At 52.8% G+C, this 17862-nt stretch overlaps 2 protein-coding genes across 14 annotated transcripts in view; one reads left to right on the forward strand and one right to left on the reverse strand.

Annotated features, from left to right (window-relative positions):
- The first annotated feature begins 1394 nt into the window (after positions 1-1394).
- ZFHX2 (zinc finger homeobox 2) overlaps positions 1395-17862 on the forward strand; it is a 29465-nt gene continuing 12997 nt past the window's right edge. The window contains exons 1-2 of one of the 2 annotated variants that reach the window (XM_088796986.1): positions 1395-1746; positions 15715-17782. In XM_088796986.1, the coding sequence (XP_088653112.1) occupies positions 15763-17782 (2020 nt within the window). In that variant the 5' untranslated portion in view covers positions 1395-1746; positions 15715-15762. Of the gene's footprint in view, positions 1747-15714; positions 17783-17862 lie in introns of those variants that run through there. The other variant, XM_088796987.1, reaches the window with a different exon arrangement.
- The window catches only part of NGDN (neuroguidin), a 62385-nt gene continuing 53101 nt past the window's right edge, over positions 8579-17862 (reverse strand). For 5 of the 12 annotated variants that reach the window (XR_016020803.1, XR_016020806.1, XR_016020805.1 and 2 more), the window contains 3 exons: positions 14719-15729; positions 10838-10990; positions 8579-9407 (listed from right to left, as the gene is read on the reverse strand). Coding sequence is in view for 1 of the 12 variants with exons in the window: in XM_088796992.1 (XP_088653118.1) it covers positions 9370-9407; positions 10838-10986; positions 14719-14823 (292 nt within the window). In the remaining 11 variants the exon portion in view is untranslated. Of the gene's footprint in view, positions 9408-10837; positions 10991-14368; positions 14642-14718; positions 15730-17862 lie in introns of all 12 variants that reach the window. The other 7 variants (XR_016020810.1, XR_016020809.1, XR_016020807.1 and 4 more) reach the window with 7 other exon arrangements.

The raw sequence follows: 17862 nt of genomic DNA on the forward strand, positions 1-17862 counted from the left end.
CCTGCAAGGGATGGTGGGCAGCGCCCCCTGCAACTAAAATTGAAGGCACCTTGAGCTGAGCTGCCGCTGAGCTCCCGGATGGCTCAGTTGGTTGGAGTGCGTCCTCTCAACCACAAGGTTGCCGGTTCGACTCCCGCAAGGGATGGTGGGCTGCGCCCCCTGCAACTAGCAACGGCAACTGGACCTGGAGCTGAGCTGCGCCCTCCACAACTAAGACTGAAAGAACAACAACTTGAAGCTGAACATAACCCCCCACAACTAAGATTGAAAGGACAACAATTTGACCATTGTTCCCCAATAAAGTCCTGTTCCCCTTCCCCAATAAAATCTTTAAAAAAAAAAACAAAAAAACCTGTTTTCTCATTGGCAAAATATGGACTGCCTCACAGTTATGTGTGAGGACTCAATGACAAACTGTCACATAATAGATTTAGAATGTTAGTTTCTCCTTCCTTTTTTCCTGTGAACCCCAGGGTTTTTTGTTTTTTCCTTTTTCTTTTTTTTAAAAGAAGTAGGCTATAGTAGCTAATGTGGGCCCTGGAGCAGGATCATGGAGGTTTGAACCCTGACTTTGTCACTTGTTGGCCATGTGACCTTGGGCCAGTTAACTTGTTTATGCCCTGATTTCCTCAACGGTAAAATGGGACTAGTTGTATAAGTTAATACATGTAAAAGTGCTTGGAAATGTAAAAGTGCTTGGAACTGTTCCTGTGCATTCCATAAATCTTAGCAATTGTTGTTATTAGAATGTAGGAGAGCTTATGAGCTGATAAATTGAGGATGAGCCCAAGGAGCCCGAACCTCTCCTCCCTCCCATCCAACTCTGGGGACTCTGTGATCACGTAGGGGAGCAAGAGCTCTCAGACTTCAAGGTAATTGCTGTGGAATAGGAAGTTTCCAGTGCCAGTTGGAAGGGAGGGTGAATTAATAAGTCAGTAAGAAGGGAAGGGGAAAAGAAAGGCCTCAGGTGGCTCTGGGAAGCTGGTAGAAGCCAGGGCTTGCTCTAGAGCCAATTTAAAACAAAACAACAAGACAAATATATGGTTTCTGCAGGCTGAAGGAAGAGAAGACAAGAAAGAGTTTAAAGTAGCCTGTCCTCTTTATAGGCACCGGCTTGAACCTGGCGCTAGAACCAAGCAGGTGATCTAGCCCACTGGCTGGCCTTACCCTGGGGCCTGGGGCCGCCCCCACCGACCAGCGAGGCAGGCGGATTCCGTTCTGGTGGGCAGGCAAGCGGGCTGGGGTGGACGGACTACAACTCCCGGCATTCGCCGCGGCGGTCGGGCCGCTGCACCTGCTCAGTGGGGCCGCCCCGGGCGCCTGGGTATTGATTATTCCATTGTGTGGGACGCCTCGGCTCCAGCCAGTGAATGAGGCGGAGGAGTGAGGGTGAGGAGGAGGAGGAGGAGGGCGAGGAGGAGGAGGAGGAGGAGGAGGCAGGGAGCGAGCGAGTGCCCTGGGTGAATCAATGGAAACCCCCTCACGAAGCCGGGAAAACACTTCAGCCGCAGCCAAATAGCATTGATTATTTTCCTTCACTTCCCTCACCGCCGTGAATTTATTTATTTATTTTTTCCATCTCCGTCCCCGACGCCCCGGAGTGAGCGCTGGAGGGAGGGAGGAGGAGGGGAAAAAAAAGGAATCAACACATCGGAGAAGTCTTTTCCAAGAGCCGCCCCCTCCCCTCCCCGCCTCGCGCTGCTCGGCGGCCGCGGTTCGACTCCCGTCCCTGCTTCCAGCTGAGGTGTAAGTGCATCGATTTCCGATGCTGCTGGGTTGGTGTTTTTTTTTTCTCCTCTCCCTCTCTCTCTTCTTCCCTTCCTTGCTCTTTGGAAGCTTGAGACGGAGGGGAGAGGAGGCGCTCGGAGACTGCCGCTGGAGGGCACGGAGAGGGACGGGAAGGGGCTGGGGGAGGGGACACGGATGGACGGACAGACAGACCGAGAACCTGAGGAGAAGGAGGAGCAGGAGTGTGGGAGGGAGAGGGCGTGCGAGCGGGGATGGGGGAAGTGAGAGATGCAGGGGTGGAGGAGAAACGGGGAAGGGAAAGGCATCGAAGCTGGACCGGGAGCCAGCCGGGCAAACGGAGGGTAACGAAAGCCTAGACGGACCGCGCCGAGCTGTGCGGGGCACGGGGGTCCCAGGGGGAAGGGGAGGCCGGGTGAGTGCGAAGGCTCGGAGCTGTCAGTCCGGAGGGGCCTGGGTCCGCAGGGTAGGGGCGAAACCGCGGCAGGCAGGCGGGCTGATGGATGGGCTGGCGCGCTGGTGGTGAGGGTGGGTGAGCGGGGACGTGGGTACCCTTAACCTTCGATCTCCGGTTTTTGCCTGAAGTTGAGTTTTTTGTTTGTTTGTGTTTTGGAAAAGTGCGAGGTGAGGGGAGGCCACTGCTCCATTCAAGGTGAAGCGTGTCTTTCCTGGTCCCCCAAGTCCCCATCCACTCTGTCTGCCCCTCTGAGGAGCCCTATCATTTTCTGAGCACTTGTCCGCTCTCGTCTAGCTGTGTCTGTAGCCCCACTGATCTGGCCATGTGTCCCTGCCTCCTGATTTCACCATTCTTCACCTCATGCGTTCTCCCCACCCATCCATCTCTGGGTCTCTATGTCACTGTCTCCCTATATGCTTCTTCCCATCCAAGTGATCCTCTCTCTGTCACTATGTGTCATGCCTTGGCTGCCTGACTGTTCTGCCCGTCTAGGACTCCATGCCCTCTCCTTGTGGATTTCTCTGGCCTTTTCAGGCTACTTTGGAGTTTGCTTATCAGTCATGATAGTGGTACTCACGGGTCAGGGGCCTGGAAGAGTCGAGGGATGGAGCAGACATGTCCCCAAGGACTCCCGTGCCCTTTCAGCATGGCCAGGATAGCCTCCACTTCCACCATCGTCCAGGAAGCTTTGGAACTTCCTAGCATTGTTGACTGTCCCCTTTGCCATGTGCCTGTCTCCCTCCTCCCCAGAGGACCTCACCTCTGGTCTCCTCTGAGTCATCTGCCTTTCCAGGAGCTTCCCACCATAAACCTCTTCCTTGCTGACTTGATTTTCCTCCCTTCCCTCACTACCATTGTGTATTTTTTCTGTTTCCCCATTTTATGTCATCCCTTTCTCTCCATCCCCATCTCCCTTGCCTATTTTCCACCTTTGTTCCCGTAATCTGCCATCTTCCTACTCTTTCTCCTTGGTCATCCTAAATTCCTTTTATCCCTTATCCTCTCACCCAGCATTTTAACCCCAGCCGCAGAAGGTACCAGAGAGCAAAGGGCTGAGAAAGGTTGGGAGTATGGTGTGTGAAGGCACATAAATAGCCCAAGAAATCAATTTAATGGGCTTCCAGAGGCATATAACCCCTTCATCAGTCAGGGCCATCATGTCCATGAACTGTCAACTATGATTTTGGAAGGGGACGTTCTCTAGGACTGTGAGCTTGGTTGCGCCCTATCCTTCAGTTCATTCTAGTGGCTTCTTCTTCACTTTCCAGTTTGTCTTCACCCTGTGCTCCTGCTAGTATCACATTTGGATTCAGCATGATTTATTTCTGAGGCAGTTTTCATTAGTATGACAGGGCTATCTTATGCGAGGGGCCAGATTCATTCAGCCTAAAGAATGAGAAAGGTGGATAAAGAGTCTGGAGAGTTTCCCTTGTTTTAAGCCCATCATTGTTTTTCCAGACCTCAGGAGCTTGGAAGGGTAAAAAGAGGAGGTAGATATGGACAGAAGATGGAAGATTTCAGCAGTGAACAGAGTTCTAGAAAGGAAGGAGGAGAGGCTGGATGCAATAAATGCGTGGGGTAGAAAAAATGCATGCTGTGAGGAATGTGCAAAGGAAGGGAAGAAAATTCATGCGGAATGAAGGGCAGGGGAGGAACCAAGGGTGATTAATGAAAAACGATCTAATAGTGATACAGAAGGAAAGAGGGAGAGAAATGATAGAATATTCCTAAAGAGGAGGCCAACAGAAAAAGCAATATGCAATGAATACAATGGTAAAGTGGGTGAAGGGAGGAATTGAAGACTATGACGTGGAAAAGAGTGTGGTACAAAGAAGGTAAATGGAAGGCAGACAGAGGAGTGCTGGAGCAGAGCAGAGCTGCACAGAGCTTGGTGGGGGGGAAGAGGAGAGGGTGAGGTATCAAAGGAAACAAATGCCTCTGGTGTGAGAAGGACACAGCATGACGGATGCAAAGAGCACTGCAGGAGGGGTGATTTGGAAAAGAGGCAGAGCAGAAAATACCTCTGGGCGAAGCCCCAAAAGAGAGATGCCAAAGGAGAGGGGGGGAGCACACCAAGCTGTCTGGTGAAGAGAAAGGGAGAGCCTTACATTCATTCCTTTGGCCAAATCACTGATTACCCCTCCAAAGGCCTTTGCATTTCATTCCCAAGCCACGGGAACACAAGCAGAGAAATGAAAAAGTAGAATTTCAATTTACTTTAGCTGATGAACTTGAATCTTTCTGGCCCCCTGAGAACCAAAGACCTCGAGCCTCTGATGTCATAAATTGCTGGGGTTGCCTTGGCAACCTGACAGGGTTCCTCCCTCCATGATGTCAGAGCAGCTGGTGTTACCTTGAGACCCATAGAGGAACAACTTTCTGCTTGGCTGGGGAGCTGTACGCTTCCAGGGCTCAGGCCTGAGTCAAATCTGTAGGATTCCTGGGTCTTGACCTTGCTTCCCTGGAGCTGTCCTAGCTCAGAATGAGGTCTTGTTTGTGAGAGCATGAGGTTTGCTAGGGCCTGCAGGAGCAGGAGGAAGGGACCTGGGGAGACGGGGCATGGAGAATGGATTGGTAGGACTGAAAGGCAAGCAAAGAAGGAAGAGAACTGGAAATGGCAGTTACACAGTGTGAAAGGAGAAGGGCTTTGGAGCAGGGAGGAGACATCAAAAATGTAAAATGAACTCTCTGGGTTTAGGAATGGAGACTGAAGCTGGAAATGAAGAAGAGTGGGGATCAGAGCTGTGTGAGAGTGTAAACTGCAGAGGGATAGAGAAAGGGGAAGGGTGCTGAATGACAGGGCGCTGTAGAATTTGACTGTAGAGAAAGGGGGAAAAAAGGGACCCTGAGTCGGCCAGACGAAGCTGTCGGGTGAGAGGTTCCCGGGTTAGTCCTCATGGCTATTTGAGCCGGGCCGCCTCTGTCTAGTTTCTTACTGGTTTTCAGCACCTAGCACAATCTGTTACACAGAAGATGCTTAGTAAATGTCTGCTGGTCAAATGTTGAGTTAATAGGGAGAGGCTAAGGGAAAGAGTTGCTTACCTTCCTCTCACCCCCGCCCCCCTCAGGCCTAAGCACATAAATGGGCAAGTTGGGGAATCAGAAACTGGAGGGAAAAGCTAAGGAGAGTTAACCGAGCAACAGCGAGATCTGAGAGCGCAGACTGGGTTGGGGCACTTGGAGGCAGCCAGGGTGGACTCAAGGGGCTTGTCTGGGGAGTCTTTACAGAGATAATGGAAGGAAAACATGAATGAACAGTCTTAGGAGCCCAAGAGGAAGACGCGGAGGAGGGTGAAGAAAGGAGGTGGTTTCCAGAAAAGGTTGAGTTATTTCCAAAGACAGTCGGCAGATTTGAATGGGGAGTAACATTCCCTGCTCCACCCCACTGCCAATCATGAAACTACAGTTGAATTGGTCATACCCATATTTATACGCTGGTCACAAATCAATAACAGGCCCATCCTAAACACCCTGTCCTAACCCAGCCAATTACAAGGAAGTCAGCGTCGGCCGAGTGGGCCACAAGGCAGGAGGCAGCAGACGTGGATGTAAGGACCCTGTGACACATGCCTTGACGCTGATGCCCATTGTTGAGTCCAGAGCTATCTAGGAGAAGAGGGGGAGGAAAGAGATGCAGGACGCACCACAACTCTGAGCAAAATCTCCAGGGAGAGAGAGGAGTCGAAATACACAGAAGCCATCGAGGAGAGAGATGTGCCCACTGAGGGATGATAACCTGTCCTGTTCCTCTGGTGACAGGCTCTGAATGGGTGGAGGACTCTAGTTAGAGCCGGAAGGGAATGAGCAAGCTGGGAGCCCTATGGGAGAGTCTGGCTATAATAAGAAAGGCCAGGGCCGCTGGAGAAGGGGCTGGTAGGCGGGGGCCTGAAGGGAGGACCGTGGCGCTGGATGCACTGTCAGCCGCCACCATGGACTTGGGCAGCTCATATTTTGCAGCAGGCGACAGGCTGTCGACACGGCGGTCCTTTACCTCACCGTTAGAAACTCATTTCATTGATTTTTCCATCTTTCTTCTCTGGCTTCTCAGTCATCCCACCACTCTTTCTCATAGCCCCCTTACCTCTCTGGTGAGAGCCCCAGGGGACTGCCTGCCCACCCCTCCTCCACCCCAGGCTGATGAGACAGGGGTGAAAGATTTAGAGGTAATCTCATTGGCTCTCAGTGTCCCCCCTCATGTAGGAACTAGTCCAGAGACCAGGGCCTCCGTCTATGGTTGCTTAGGGTGCCCAGTGAAAGGGCGACAGCTGAGATCCACCTGTTCTCTTGTCACCAAGCTGTACCACTGGCATGCAGGGTGCATACACCTGGAAAAAGACATCTTTTTCTAATTCTTCCCAAGACAGCTCAGCACCCCTCAGAATATATTTTTCAAAGTCAAAAGCGAGACTAGGAGCTCGCCTGTATTTGGGCAGGAACATGGGATTGCACTGAAGCGAAGGTTCCAGCACAGGAATCACTGCAGGGCCACCCACTGGAATTGTGCTTGCACTGGGGTCTGTGCAATTAGCAGAACATTAGTAGCAAGAGCTCTCTAAGGAGAGAAGAGGGTGTAGGTATGTAATGTCGGGTTCTGTGTAATGTGTTGACATGCAGTTGGTGGGGCAGGGTGGGTGTGGGGCGGAAATTGTTACTTCATGTGTGGACATTTCCCTTGTGCCTCTTCCAGTCACAACGGCCAACTACCTTCAGCTTCACCCTTTGGGGCTGGGATTGAGCTAAAGGTCAAGAGTCAATTGCCCGTCATTTGGCTTCTCAGTGAAGGAGTGCAGAGGGTGGGACAGGAGTGTTCGATTGTTTCCCTGAGGAACTGAAATGCCATTTCCAGCCTCCAGTTTTTCATTCCTTGTTTTGTTGGTGACCTCCCCCCACCCTAGTCTCAAGCCCATTGCCCTCTAGCTCTGTCCTCCTTTGCCTCTGGTCTTGGGGAAGCTGTTTCTCTGGAGCCCCCTGTGTCTCCGGTTTTGGCTATCTGAGCCTGGATTCTGCTGCTTCCCCACACCCCCGTCTTCCTTTCTATCCAGCCACTTCAATGTTCTTTATCACTGGACTGCTCGGGCCACAAATGCCTTCCTCCCCTCTCCAGCTTTTTTAGGCTATGTGGTTTCCGAAACTTAGAGGTAAATCCTGGTGCTTTAGGGAAAAGAGTGCACTTGGGGTTAGGACAAGAGAAGCCCAGGGAAGGCCAAGAAGGAGGGTCAGCGTGGATGGGGCAGGGAGGAGTGGGAAAGCCCAGGCAGGCGAGGCTGGCAAGGAGACGGAGCCAAAGGTGGAAACCATGTACTTCCAGTGGGAAGAGAGCAGGAGAGAAGGCCACGATTTAAATGAAAAAGGAGGAGGGCAGGAGGCTGTGAGGATTGAGAACAAACTGGAAGAGAGAAACCCGGAGCCTGGGTCCCTGCAGTGGAATGAAGGTCGGGAGGAGGAGGAGGACCTGTGTTTATGGGAGAGGCCTGACGGGGCACAGGCAGGCGGCCAAAGGCAGGCCGCGTCTCAGCCTCCCTGTCAGTCCTGAGTTCAAGCCGTGCCGGCTTTGACCCTTGTGGGAGGAACTGAAGTGGCAAATTAATGACGATAATGAAGTCACTGCTCCTTGTTTGTCTTTGCTGGTTTCCCCTTGAGATTTGTCCTTTGGCCAGACGGGGCAATGTGGGGGAGGGGAGGGACAGCCGCAGAGAAAGGCGGGGGAGGGGCACGGAGCAGAGGATAGGGAAATGGAGAAGGGGAGGACAAACAGACCCGAGGTAGGACGAGGGGGTTGCTGAGCAAAGGGAATAAGCAAAGGGAATAGGGACCAGGGAGACGCAGAAAGAGGAGGGAAGGGAAAAGAACAATGGGGAGCAGGAAAGGGAAGTCTGGAAGGAGGAGCAGAACGGGGGTCGGGGGGGGGGAGAAGAGGTGGACGGGGAAATGGCGAGCCAGAGGGACAGAACGTGGCCAGGGCTGAAAGAGCTGCAGCTGGCGGGGCCCAGGGGCGGGGCCTCATCTCCTTCACTAATGGCTGTGAAATGAGGTTAGCTCCATTAGAGGCGGTGAGAGTATAACGAGATCACACTCATTAGGGCTGGGCCATCCCAGTAATTACCACCACCCCAAACATGCCCGTGCCAGCCAGCCACCTCGCACAAACAGGCACGCAGCAGCACACCCGCACAGGACACCCTGGCGGCTGAACTGAAGCCCAGGGCCCTCACGGGTATAACGGAGGACTGGGGGGGCCCAGCCAGGAAGCCTGCAAGCCAGCACCTTCCTAAACCCAAAGAGGTGCAGGGACAGGGCTACACCCAGGCGCTCAGCCATACACACAATCAAAAAGCAATAAACATACACGTACAACCCAACTCGGGAAATAAGGCATATAGTTGAATAATTATCATTTTTATTTATCAGTCACATACAAAGTGCCAATCTCAACAATGACCATCTCAATGGACAGTTCCATGAGGAACTAGTCCCCATTCTAGATATGAGGAAACAGGCTTTCAGCAACCCACCCAAGCTCATTTACGTAATAAGGAATAGAACTAGAGTTTGATTCCAGGTCTTCTGGCCCTAAAGGCTGTATTTTTACATAATACCATAGCCCTTGTCTGATGAAGTTCGTATGCTGTTATGGACACATATGTGTAGACTTTCAGCGTTAAGAGACATTATCACAAATGAGTACACATATCATCAGTTAAGTAACTCAACCTTTGACGTCCATCGCCACTCACACTCACCCCCAACTTCCAAACACACAAAATGGCTGGGGCCCCTTCATAGACTGCAGCGTGGATGGCGCCCCCTGGGGTTGCACAAAGCGGTGGTCCTGTTCTGGCCCCCATCTTACACTAAGAAACAAACTGGGAAATAACCATCTAACACCTTCAATCTCAAAGATGATCATGGCAGCACACATACTCAAGGTGGCGCGCATAAGGGCAGAGGAACAAATTCAAAGGCTTCATTCAAATGCAGGCCAGCCAGAGTTCAGAGCTTACAAATTAACCCAAGAGCAGAGTGCTAAAGCAGGCCACCCAAGTCCAATCTTGACTCTACTTCTTTTCAAGGGTGAGACCTTAAAAATTCCTTAACCCATCAAAGTCTGTTTCCATGTTTGTCAAATGGGAATGAATAGCTGTATTTCATCAGATTGTGGTGGAGGATTAGGTGATGCGATGCCCGCAGAAGGTTCCCACAGTGCCTGTAAGCATTTAAAGATGTTATTACTATTATTAGTATTGTGATAGTATTTAAGTGGAGTCATTACCATCACAAGGGGTCACGTAGAATTAAAGAACCAGGAGGATTTATTTATATACACAGTCACTTACAATGGTCCCCTTCCAAATAATTCTAGAAGAATGCATGTAATTCCTTTCAAGCTCAGGGAGATCCAAGGTCTTCTACAGAGGTCCCCCAGCCAGGATCAGATAGGATCCTGATTCTGAATCCAAGGGTACAACCGTCTGCCCCTCACTCCTGAGTGCCCATGTGGAAGGTTCAGAGCTGGCTTCGCTGGTTATGGAAGCCAGAGCTCTTCAGTGCTCCACGCTGCTGTCCTAACATCTGTGGCATCACTAAAGGAGACGCCTGGGCAAGAGGCTCCACTCCTCCCTGCAGCACATCTCAGCAAAGCCATGCAAATGCGGATGGATGCTCAACCCGACCCGCTGATTGTGGACTCAGTCCATACCAGGAGCTTCCCTGTTACCTGTCTGCTCCCCTGTCTGCTCTCTACCCACCTCCATCTTCTTTCTCTTGGCCTCTCCTTCCTCCTCACACCTCACCCAGTTCCCTCATACCTACCTTAAGCATCTTGCAATATGTAAGACACAACCTCCTTGCTCCATCCCTTTCACTGGGGACAGACCACTTGCCCAGTCCGATGCCAAAGCTGGGCTGCTTCCACGAGTCAACATTGACATATGCAGGTCGGAATCCAGCACCCCCACTTCCCCACCTCTCCCTCTCCCTCCCTTCTTCCGCCCACTTCTCTGCCTAGCTGTCTCTTTCTTTACCCTCTGTGACACTCCTTTTCCTGCCTGTCTTATCTCATTTCCTGCCATTCTCATTTTCTCTCTTTTGGACAAAATTTATCTTGCACAAAGTAAGCACTCCCCGAATATTTGAGGGGGGGGAAGTCTAAGAGAGATAGGTAGAATTAAAATGGAGGACTAGGAGTACCTTCCTTTGTTTTCTTTTTAAATATAGAAAGTAAGATTTGGAGACAGAGAAAATGATAGTTTTAAGCGCAGGTAGAGGCCATAATAGTTTTGATCCAGGTATTAGCTGCTTCTGCACCCAGGCCAAGTGCGACCCTGGGCAGAGCTTCCAATCTCTGCTCGGGACAAGGGGCTGTCTGCAGGCCTAGCAGTCAGGACGGCCAAATGAGAAATGAACTCTGCTGCTGGGCAGACTAAATTTAAATCCTGCCCACCAAAGAATTTGCCCTCAATGGAAAAGGGCAGAGATTAGAGGATGGATCCTGGTCAAGAAAGGGCGAGGCAGAAGGAAAGTTGTCAGCCTACTTGCAAACACCTTGCTCTACTCTCTGAGAGGAGACAGCCAAAGAGAAGGAAAAGAACTAACCTGACTGAACACCCAGTACATGCGCTTTCACAGGTTACCTACCGTAGTCTTCCCCACAGCCAGGTAAGGAGGGTATCATTTCCATTTTCTCAGATAAGGAACTGAGACCCGGGAAGTTACCCAGCTGGTGAGTAGGGGGCCCAGGACCAACCCCGGGGCCTGTATGAATCCACAAAGCATAGGTTCTTTTGCTGCCTTAAAAAAAAAAAAAAATACAGCAAATCTAGTTAGAGTTTGTTTGCTGTTTACACCAAACACTCTCCCTCATGCCGGGTGCACAATACTCCATCTTTCCTATTCCTCTTCCCCTCTCTTCTCCATGGCTGCCTCCTCTTAGAAGCAACAGGTTTAGTCGGAAAGGGGAAAAAGGCAAGGGCAAAGTGAGTATGGAAAAGAGCAGTGCCTGAGGCAAGAATTTCAGAGAGAGGAAAGAGAAAAGATCCTCAAAATTGGCTTTAGGGGAAGGGAAAGAGGATGGATTGAACAATTGAAGTGAAAGGCAAAAATGTTTGGAAGGCTCTGATGTGGAAATCATTGTATGCAAATTTTAAGCAAACGTGTTGGTGCCCTCTGGCAGACTTTGCCAGGAAAGCCTTTGCTTCGTCGGGTTTGGAGAAAAAAAGTGAGAGGATATTTCATTTTTTGTTTTAAGGAGGGGAGCCCAGAGGAGAAAAAGTCAATCTGTCCCCGGCAGGCCTGTCCTCTCCTGGGTGTCCCCTCGGTGACCACTAGGGAGCAGTAGTGGTTCTTTTCCTCCCCGTGGTGGGCCGGACGAGGACGGGGGCTCTGCCCAGGGGGAGGCCTTGTCTTGTTAGGGGTTCCAGAAAGAGCGCTCCTCCCCAGTTTTGCCTCCAGGTCTACTGGCCAACCTGAACCCACACCCTGGCGCCTGGGTGAGGGGCGGTCTCTCCTTCCTCAGACCTCATGTTTTTGGTCCTTTCTTTGCCCTTGCTCCTTGGGCCCCTGTAATTCTCTGGTTCTGAAGTCTTGCTGTACTCTCCCTGGCTTGCGTGGTCTGAGCCTGCCTGTTCAGCTTCCCACAGCGGCACCTTTCTGCCCATCTCATAACATCTTTCTCAGCAGCTTTCTGGGTCCTACTGTCCATCTTGGAGCCTTCGGGCTCCCTGGCTTCTTTCTGTTCTAAGTGCTGTGTATCTGCCCTCTGAACAGTAGGAATTCTTCACCAGCTATTTACGGGGTGCTTTTCTGCTCAGCTCCCACGGAAGAATATTTGCAGTTCAGTGATTAGGCAACAACTCCCTAGCTGAGCTTCGAAAAGTAGTCCTTCCATCCTTCCCTTCCCATCCTGAGGAATAACCAGAGACCCGGGTCTGGAAGGAGGAGGAGAGCCAGACCAAAACCAAAAGCATCTACTTCTCCACAGCTTGCTCCTCTCCTCACCCCGTGAGGGTGGGAAGCATTAGGGAAGGGGATGGAATGAAAGGGCAGCCCTGGCGCTCTGGAGACAGGGAGGGCCTTTTAGGAGCTGGAAGATTCATCTCAGGGGATGACTACACCCTCGGAAGTCCCCCCCCCCAGGCTCCAGGCCTGCCTCCTCCCATCCCCCTCAGTGGCAGCAGCCTTGTAATTTAAAGCTCTCTCTGTCGCCTCTAATGTGATCCTCTCGTTTTATTGACTCTCTCTGCCGTCTGTGGCGCCCCTTCACATCAATCTCCGTTCTAATCACACCGCCGCCACTGCCTGCTCTGTCTCCCCTAACCCTCGCCTCGTTGGGCCCCAGTCCTTGCCTCTACCCTGCTCTTTCCTTTTGACTGTCCCCCCACCCCCTCCACCTGATCTGCCCTCTTCCTCCTTCCCTCCTCCAGAGGCAGGCATGCCAGCCAGAGCTTCTGAGGGGTCGCCTTCTCCCTTTCCCCACTGCTAAGATGTGCCCTGAAGGAAAGCCCAAAACTAAGGGAGAACAGGATTCGAGGTGGGGGGTGACTTTTAGGCCTGTCATCTGGTTCTGCATTATCTCTAGAGAGATGAAAACTGAGTTCAAGGAAGGAAGGGCAAAGAAAGGGACACAGATTCAGAGAGGGAAGAAAGAACAGACTGAGGAGGAGGGAAATGGAGGAAAAAAAGTGAAAAAATAATTGCTGCAGTTAAAGGTTTGTAATAAATAGTGGGTGATGGGAGAAGCAGTGAGAAAAAGGAGGGGGGAAGGGGAGTTGGGGGTGCACTGAGGCAGAGATAAATTTGCAATTGAAATTCTTTCCTGAAGAGGAGGAGGGGTAGGTTGGGAGGTGGGGAAAGATTTGCAATTTTAAACAGCTGCCGACCTACCCTCAGCCGTCTGCATCTCACCCACAGGCTAGCCCAAAGCTAAGCTCCTTTGGTTTCTAGCAATGAATCAGCTGTGGTGTTTGTTTTTTTTTCCAATCCTGGGAAGTAACAGCTTTGGAGAGAGGATTTGGGGCTTAGGTCTTCCTAGCCCTCCTCTGAAGTTTGATCTAGAGTTGTGAGGAGCCAGGGAGAAGGAGCTGGTCGGTGTGATGTCGGAGGGTGAGCCCGTGGGGAGACAGCACCTACCCAGTTCAGCCCTCAGCCACAGGGCCCGGAGAGGCCCCTCTTGCCTGGTCCATTCAAGTGGGCCCCACTGTGGGGGTGACAGTGGAAGGTCAGACCCTCACAAACCAGCATATTTAATTATCCCCACCCCCCATCACCACCAAGGATTCCATAGAAATCCTTTCTCCTACAACTTCAGGGCTGCTGCTTTCTGCTCATCTAGGATAGACTCCCCTCCATCTAATTCCTTTACTTCCCTTTTCGTTCTCCACCCCCCGACCCCACCAATCCCCTTCACCCCGGCCCAGGTGCTGATTTGCATTTCATTAGCATGCTGATCCAGCCCCTTCCCGAGCTCCTCAGTGGTTTGACTTCACGCCTGGCTAGCCCCCCAGGAGGAGGAGGGAAGTGGGAATGGGGCGTGCAGGCTGGATGGGGGCAGACCAAGGACCCATGCCCAGTCAAGGAATCTGGAGGTGACGGTGAGAAGTAACCGAAAGAAGGCGAGGCCATACCCCTCATCCTTTCCCTGAAGCACTCTGGCCTGAGCGCTGAAAGTTTAATTATTAGAGATCTGCTGGTATCTCTAATAATTGGAGAGGTTATAGGCGACTTGGGACATTGGGAGAAGTATGGGATGGTGAGGCACGGGGAATTGGGGGGTTTGAAGGAGGGCGATCAAGATAAAAATGTTGGGAGCAGTGTGGAAGGCTTGGTACTTCTAATCAGCTAGAGGGAGCCCAGGAATCCTGATTTCTCGACCTGTGGAGGCCCATTTTGCCTGTACTGTGTCTAAAGGACAGTCTGACCGGATGGAGGAGCCCAGGCCACACTTTAGGGTATAGCTCTGCCCCACCAACCCTTTTCTAGTTTCACCACCTTGGAGCTGTGTGACCATCAGCAGCTCACTCAACCTCTCTGATTCTTGGCTGCCTAATCTATAAAATAAGGTTGTTGTAAGATTAAATGAGAAAATTAATGTAAAGCATTTATCACAGTGCCAGGACCAACCATGGTATATATACCTTAATAGCTATTAGTAATATTATTACTATTATTTACCTTTTCTCTCTCTGAAATCACATGATTTCAGAGACATCACATGAAAGCTGTTGTCTTTCAATTGGCCAGGGAAGCTCCCACCAATTCCACATGCTTGTGACCAGAGATGGGTCTGGAAAGCATCTGTGAGCAGCATGGTGCCTACAGACCAGTGGCAATTTCACTGTCGCCTCTCTGTCAAGAGGACCTTGACTTAGGGACGTTTCCTCTTCAGGGCTTTGCAAATCTGCAGGTCTTGCCCAGAGCTCCTTCATTCAACAGACATCACTGACGCTGCAGCAGGCATCGCTGTCAGTGCTGATGACAGAGCCATAAACAAAGCAGAGAGTGCCTGCTCTCATGGAACTTACCTTCTTGTTAGGAGGGAGAAATGAGTAAACCAGGAAATATCAGGCAGGATTAAATCTCCGCGAAAGTCACCTGTGGGGCTGTTTAGCTTCTGTGGAGAGGGAAAGCTTGTGGAAAGAGGCGGGAGACCGGAATGAGGAGCCACAGGCAGAGGTCTGGGGGGAGAGCATTCCAGGCAGTGAACAGCCTGGGCGAGGCTGTAAGGTAGGAATGGTCTTGGTGTGTTTGAGGAACGGAAAGAAGGCCAGTGCGCTGCAGCCAGCCAGCCAGCCGGGCGGAGGGCGGAGACGGTGCAGGCGGGCCGGGCTGGCGGCAGGTCAGATAGGCCCTTTTGCAGATGGGGAAAGGAGTTTGGGTTTTATTCACAGCACAGTGAGAAATCATTGATGGGTTTAAAGCAGAACATAGGATGATTTACATTTTAAAAGACAATTCTTTATGAGGCCTGAAGTTTGCTTTAAAACAATACAGGAAAAGGGGGGAGTGGGTGAGGATACAGATGAAACAAGATTGGCCGTGAGCTGGAGACTGTTGAGGGTTGTGCCTTATATTAATAGGTCTACTTTGACATGTTTTCCAGTTTTCATAATCGAGAGTTAAAGAGGTGACAGTGGCTTGGGCCCAGATGGTGCTGGTGGAGCTGAAGATAAATGAAGGGCTGCGACACATGTTTGAGAGGTTGCTGTTGAATTGCATGTGGGTGGGTGCAAGAGAAAACGTTTAGGTTTTTAGCCTAAGCAACCAGATAAATAGTGGTACCAAATTCTGAGACAGGAAAGATGGGGAAGAATAAATTCAGGGGAGAAATGAAGAGTTCTTATTTTGGACGTGTTAAATTTGAAGCCTGTTAGACACCAAGTGAAGCTTCACGTTAGCAAATGGATACCTGAGTCTGGTGCTCAGGGTGGAGGGTGGAGCTGGAGGATCAGGAGACTCAACTGCCTGGCTGACGTCTGCCCCGCGGCCCGACAGCGCCACTCTCTCTGTTTCCCCTGCAGGTACGGGCTGTCACGCTGAAATGAACCCCCAGCATTCCTTCGTCTGCCATGGCCACCCTTAATTCATCCTGTACCGCTGGCACCACCCCCTCCCCTGGGCACAATGCCCCGTCCCCGCCTCCGGACACCTCCTCCCCTGGCACCCCCTCTGATCCTGTCACCAAAGATCCCCCTGCTGCCCCCTCCACCTCTGAGAGCATGAGGCCCTCAGAACCGGGGGGACAGCCCCTGGAGTCGGGCTGTGGCCTCGTCCCACCAAAGGAGATTGGGGAGCCCCAAGGAGAGGACGGCTGTGGTGGCTTCCCACCAAAGGACCTGGGGGTGGAAGAGGACCAGGAGCAGGAGGAAGGAGAGCTCCCTCCTGTGGACCTAAGCAACCATTTAGTCACAGCTGGCAGTGAGGCCTGCCTAGTAGCCAAGCTGCCAGGTGGCAGTGAACTCCTGTTACCAAAGGGCTTCCCCTGGGGCAAGGCGGGCATCAAGGAAGAGCCCAGCCTACCCCACCCGCCCCCCGCACACCTCACTGCCCTTCACATCCAACATGGCTTTGACCCAATCCAAGGCTTTAGCTCTTCTGACCAAATTCTGTCCCATGATACCTCAGCGCCATCTCCGGCCGCCTGTGAGGAAAGGGATGGAGCCTTCTGGAGCTACCAGCTGGCTCCAAACCCACCCGGAGATCCCAAAGATGGCCCCACGGGGAGCAGGGGGGGCGACCACAGGGCACTGTTCTGGCTCTGCCTCCTGTGCCGCCTGGGTTTCAGCCGGCCCCAGGCCTTTATGGGTCACACACAGTTTCATGGGGTGAAGCTAACCCCTGTTCAACACCAGGGCCTGCTGGGCAACCCAGCCGTGCTCCAGGAGGGGGACGAGGGCTGCATGGCCCTCCTAAGCTTCCTGGAACCAAAACAGCCTGCTCACCCCCCTTTAGAAATCCCCGTTGACAGCAGCACAGTGAACCTTGAGGCGAATGTAGCCCTGACTGAGGACGGCCCCCCTGAGGCAGAAGCCCAGGCCCTTGTCCTGCCCACAGAAGAAATCATGGCCCTCAGTCCGCCCTCCCCACCCACAACCCCAGCCGCCTGGGACCCGAGCCCAACCCAAGCCAAAGAATTGCCAACGGCAGCAGGCGAGGCAGGGCCGGATTGGTTCCCTGAGGGGCAAGAAGAGGATGGAGGGCTCTGCCCCCCACTCAACCAAAGCTCACCCACCTCCAAGGAGGGGGGCACTCTCCCCGCCCCAGTGGGCTCCCCCGAAGACCCCAGTGACCCACCTCAGCCCTACCGCCTAGCCGACGACTACACCCCAGCCCCTGCAGCCTTCCAGGGCCTCAGCCTGTCCAGCCACATGTCTCTGCTCCACTCGCGCAACTCCTGCAAGACACTCAAATGTCCCAAGTGCAACTGGCACTACAAGTACCAGCAGACCCTGGACGTGCACATGCGGGAGAAGCACCCCGAGAGCAACAGTCACTGCAGCTACTGCAGCGCCGGGGGGGCCCACCCCCGCCTCGCCCGCGGAGAGAGCTACAACTGTGGCTACAAGCCCTACCGCTGCGAGGTCTGCAACTACTCCACCACCACCAAGGGCAATCTCAGCATCCACATGCAGTCTGACAAACACCTGGCCAACCTTCAGGGCTTCCAGGCGGGGCCCGGGGGGCAGGGAAGCTCCCCAGAGGCGTTGCTCCCACCCCCCGCAGGGGACAAGGAGCCCAAGACCAAATCTTCCTGGCAGTGCAAGGTGTGCAGCTACGAGACCAACATCTCGCGTAACCTGCGCATCCACATGACCTCTGAGAAGCACATGCAGAATGTCCTCATGCTCCACCAGGGGCTGCCGCTGGGCCTGCCACCTGGGCTGGTGGGGCCAGGCGCCCCGCCCCCAGCAGGGGCAGCCCCCGCCACCCCCCCTGAGCTCTTCCAGTACTTCGGGCCCCAGGCCCTAGGGCAGCCCCAGGCTCCCTTGCCTGGTCCCGGGCTGAGGCCAGACAAGCCCCTGGAAGCCCAGCTGCTTCTCAATGGCTTCCACCACCTCGGAGCACCTGCCCGCAAGTTCCCCGCACCTGGTAAGCTCTCTCTGCCTCCTCTCAGGGCCAAAGTCTCTTCCCTGCTCACTCCCCAGGCCCAGCTGCCCAATTAGGTAATC

Source organism: Rhinolophus sinicus, chromosome 3, assembly GCF_057876585.1.
Source record: "Rhinolophus sinicus isolate RSI-liver-muscle chromosome 3, RSI-T2T, whole genome shotgun sequence".
NCBI lineage: Eukaryota > Metazoa > Chordata > Mammalia > Chiroptera > Rhinolophidae > Rhinolophus > Rhinolophus sinicus.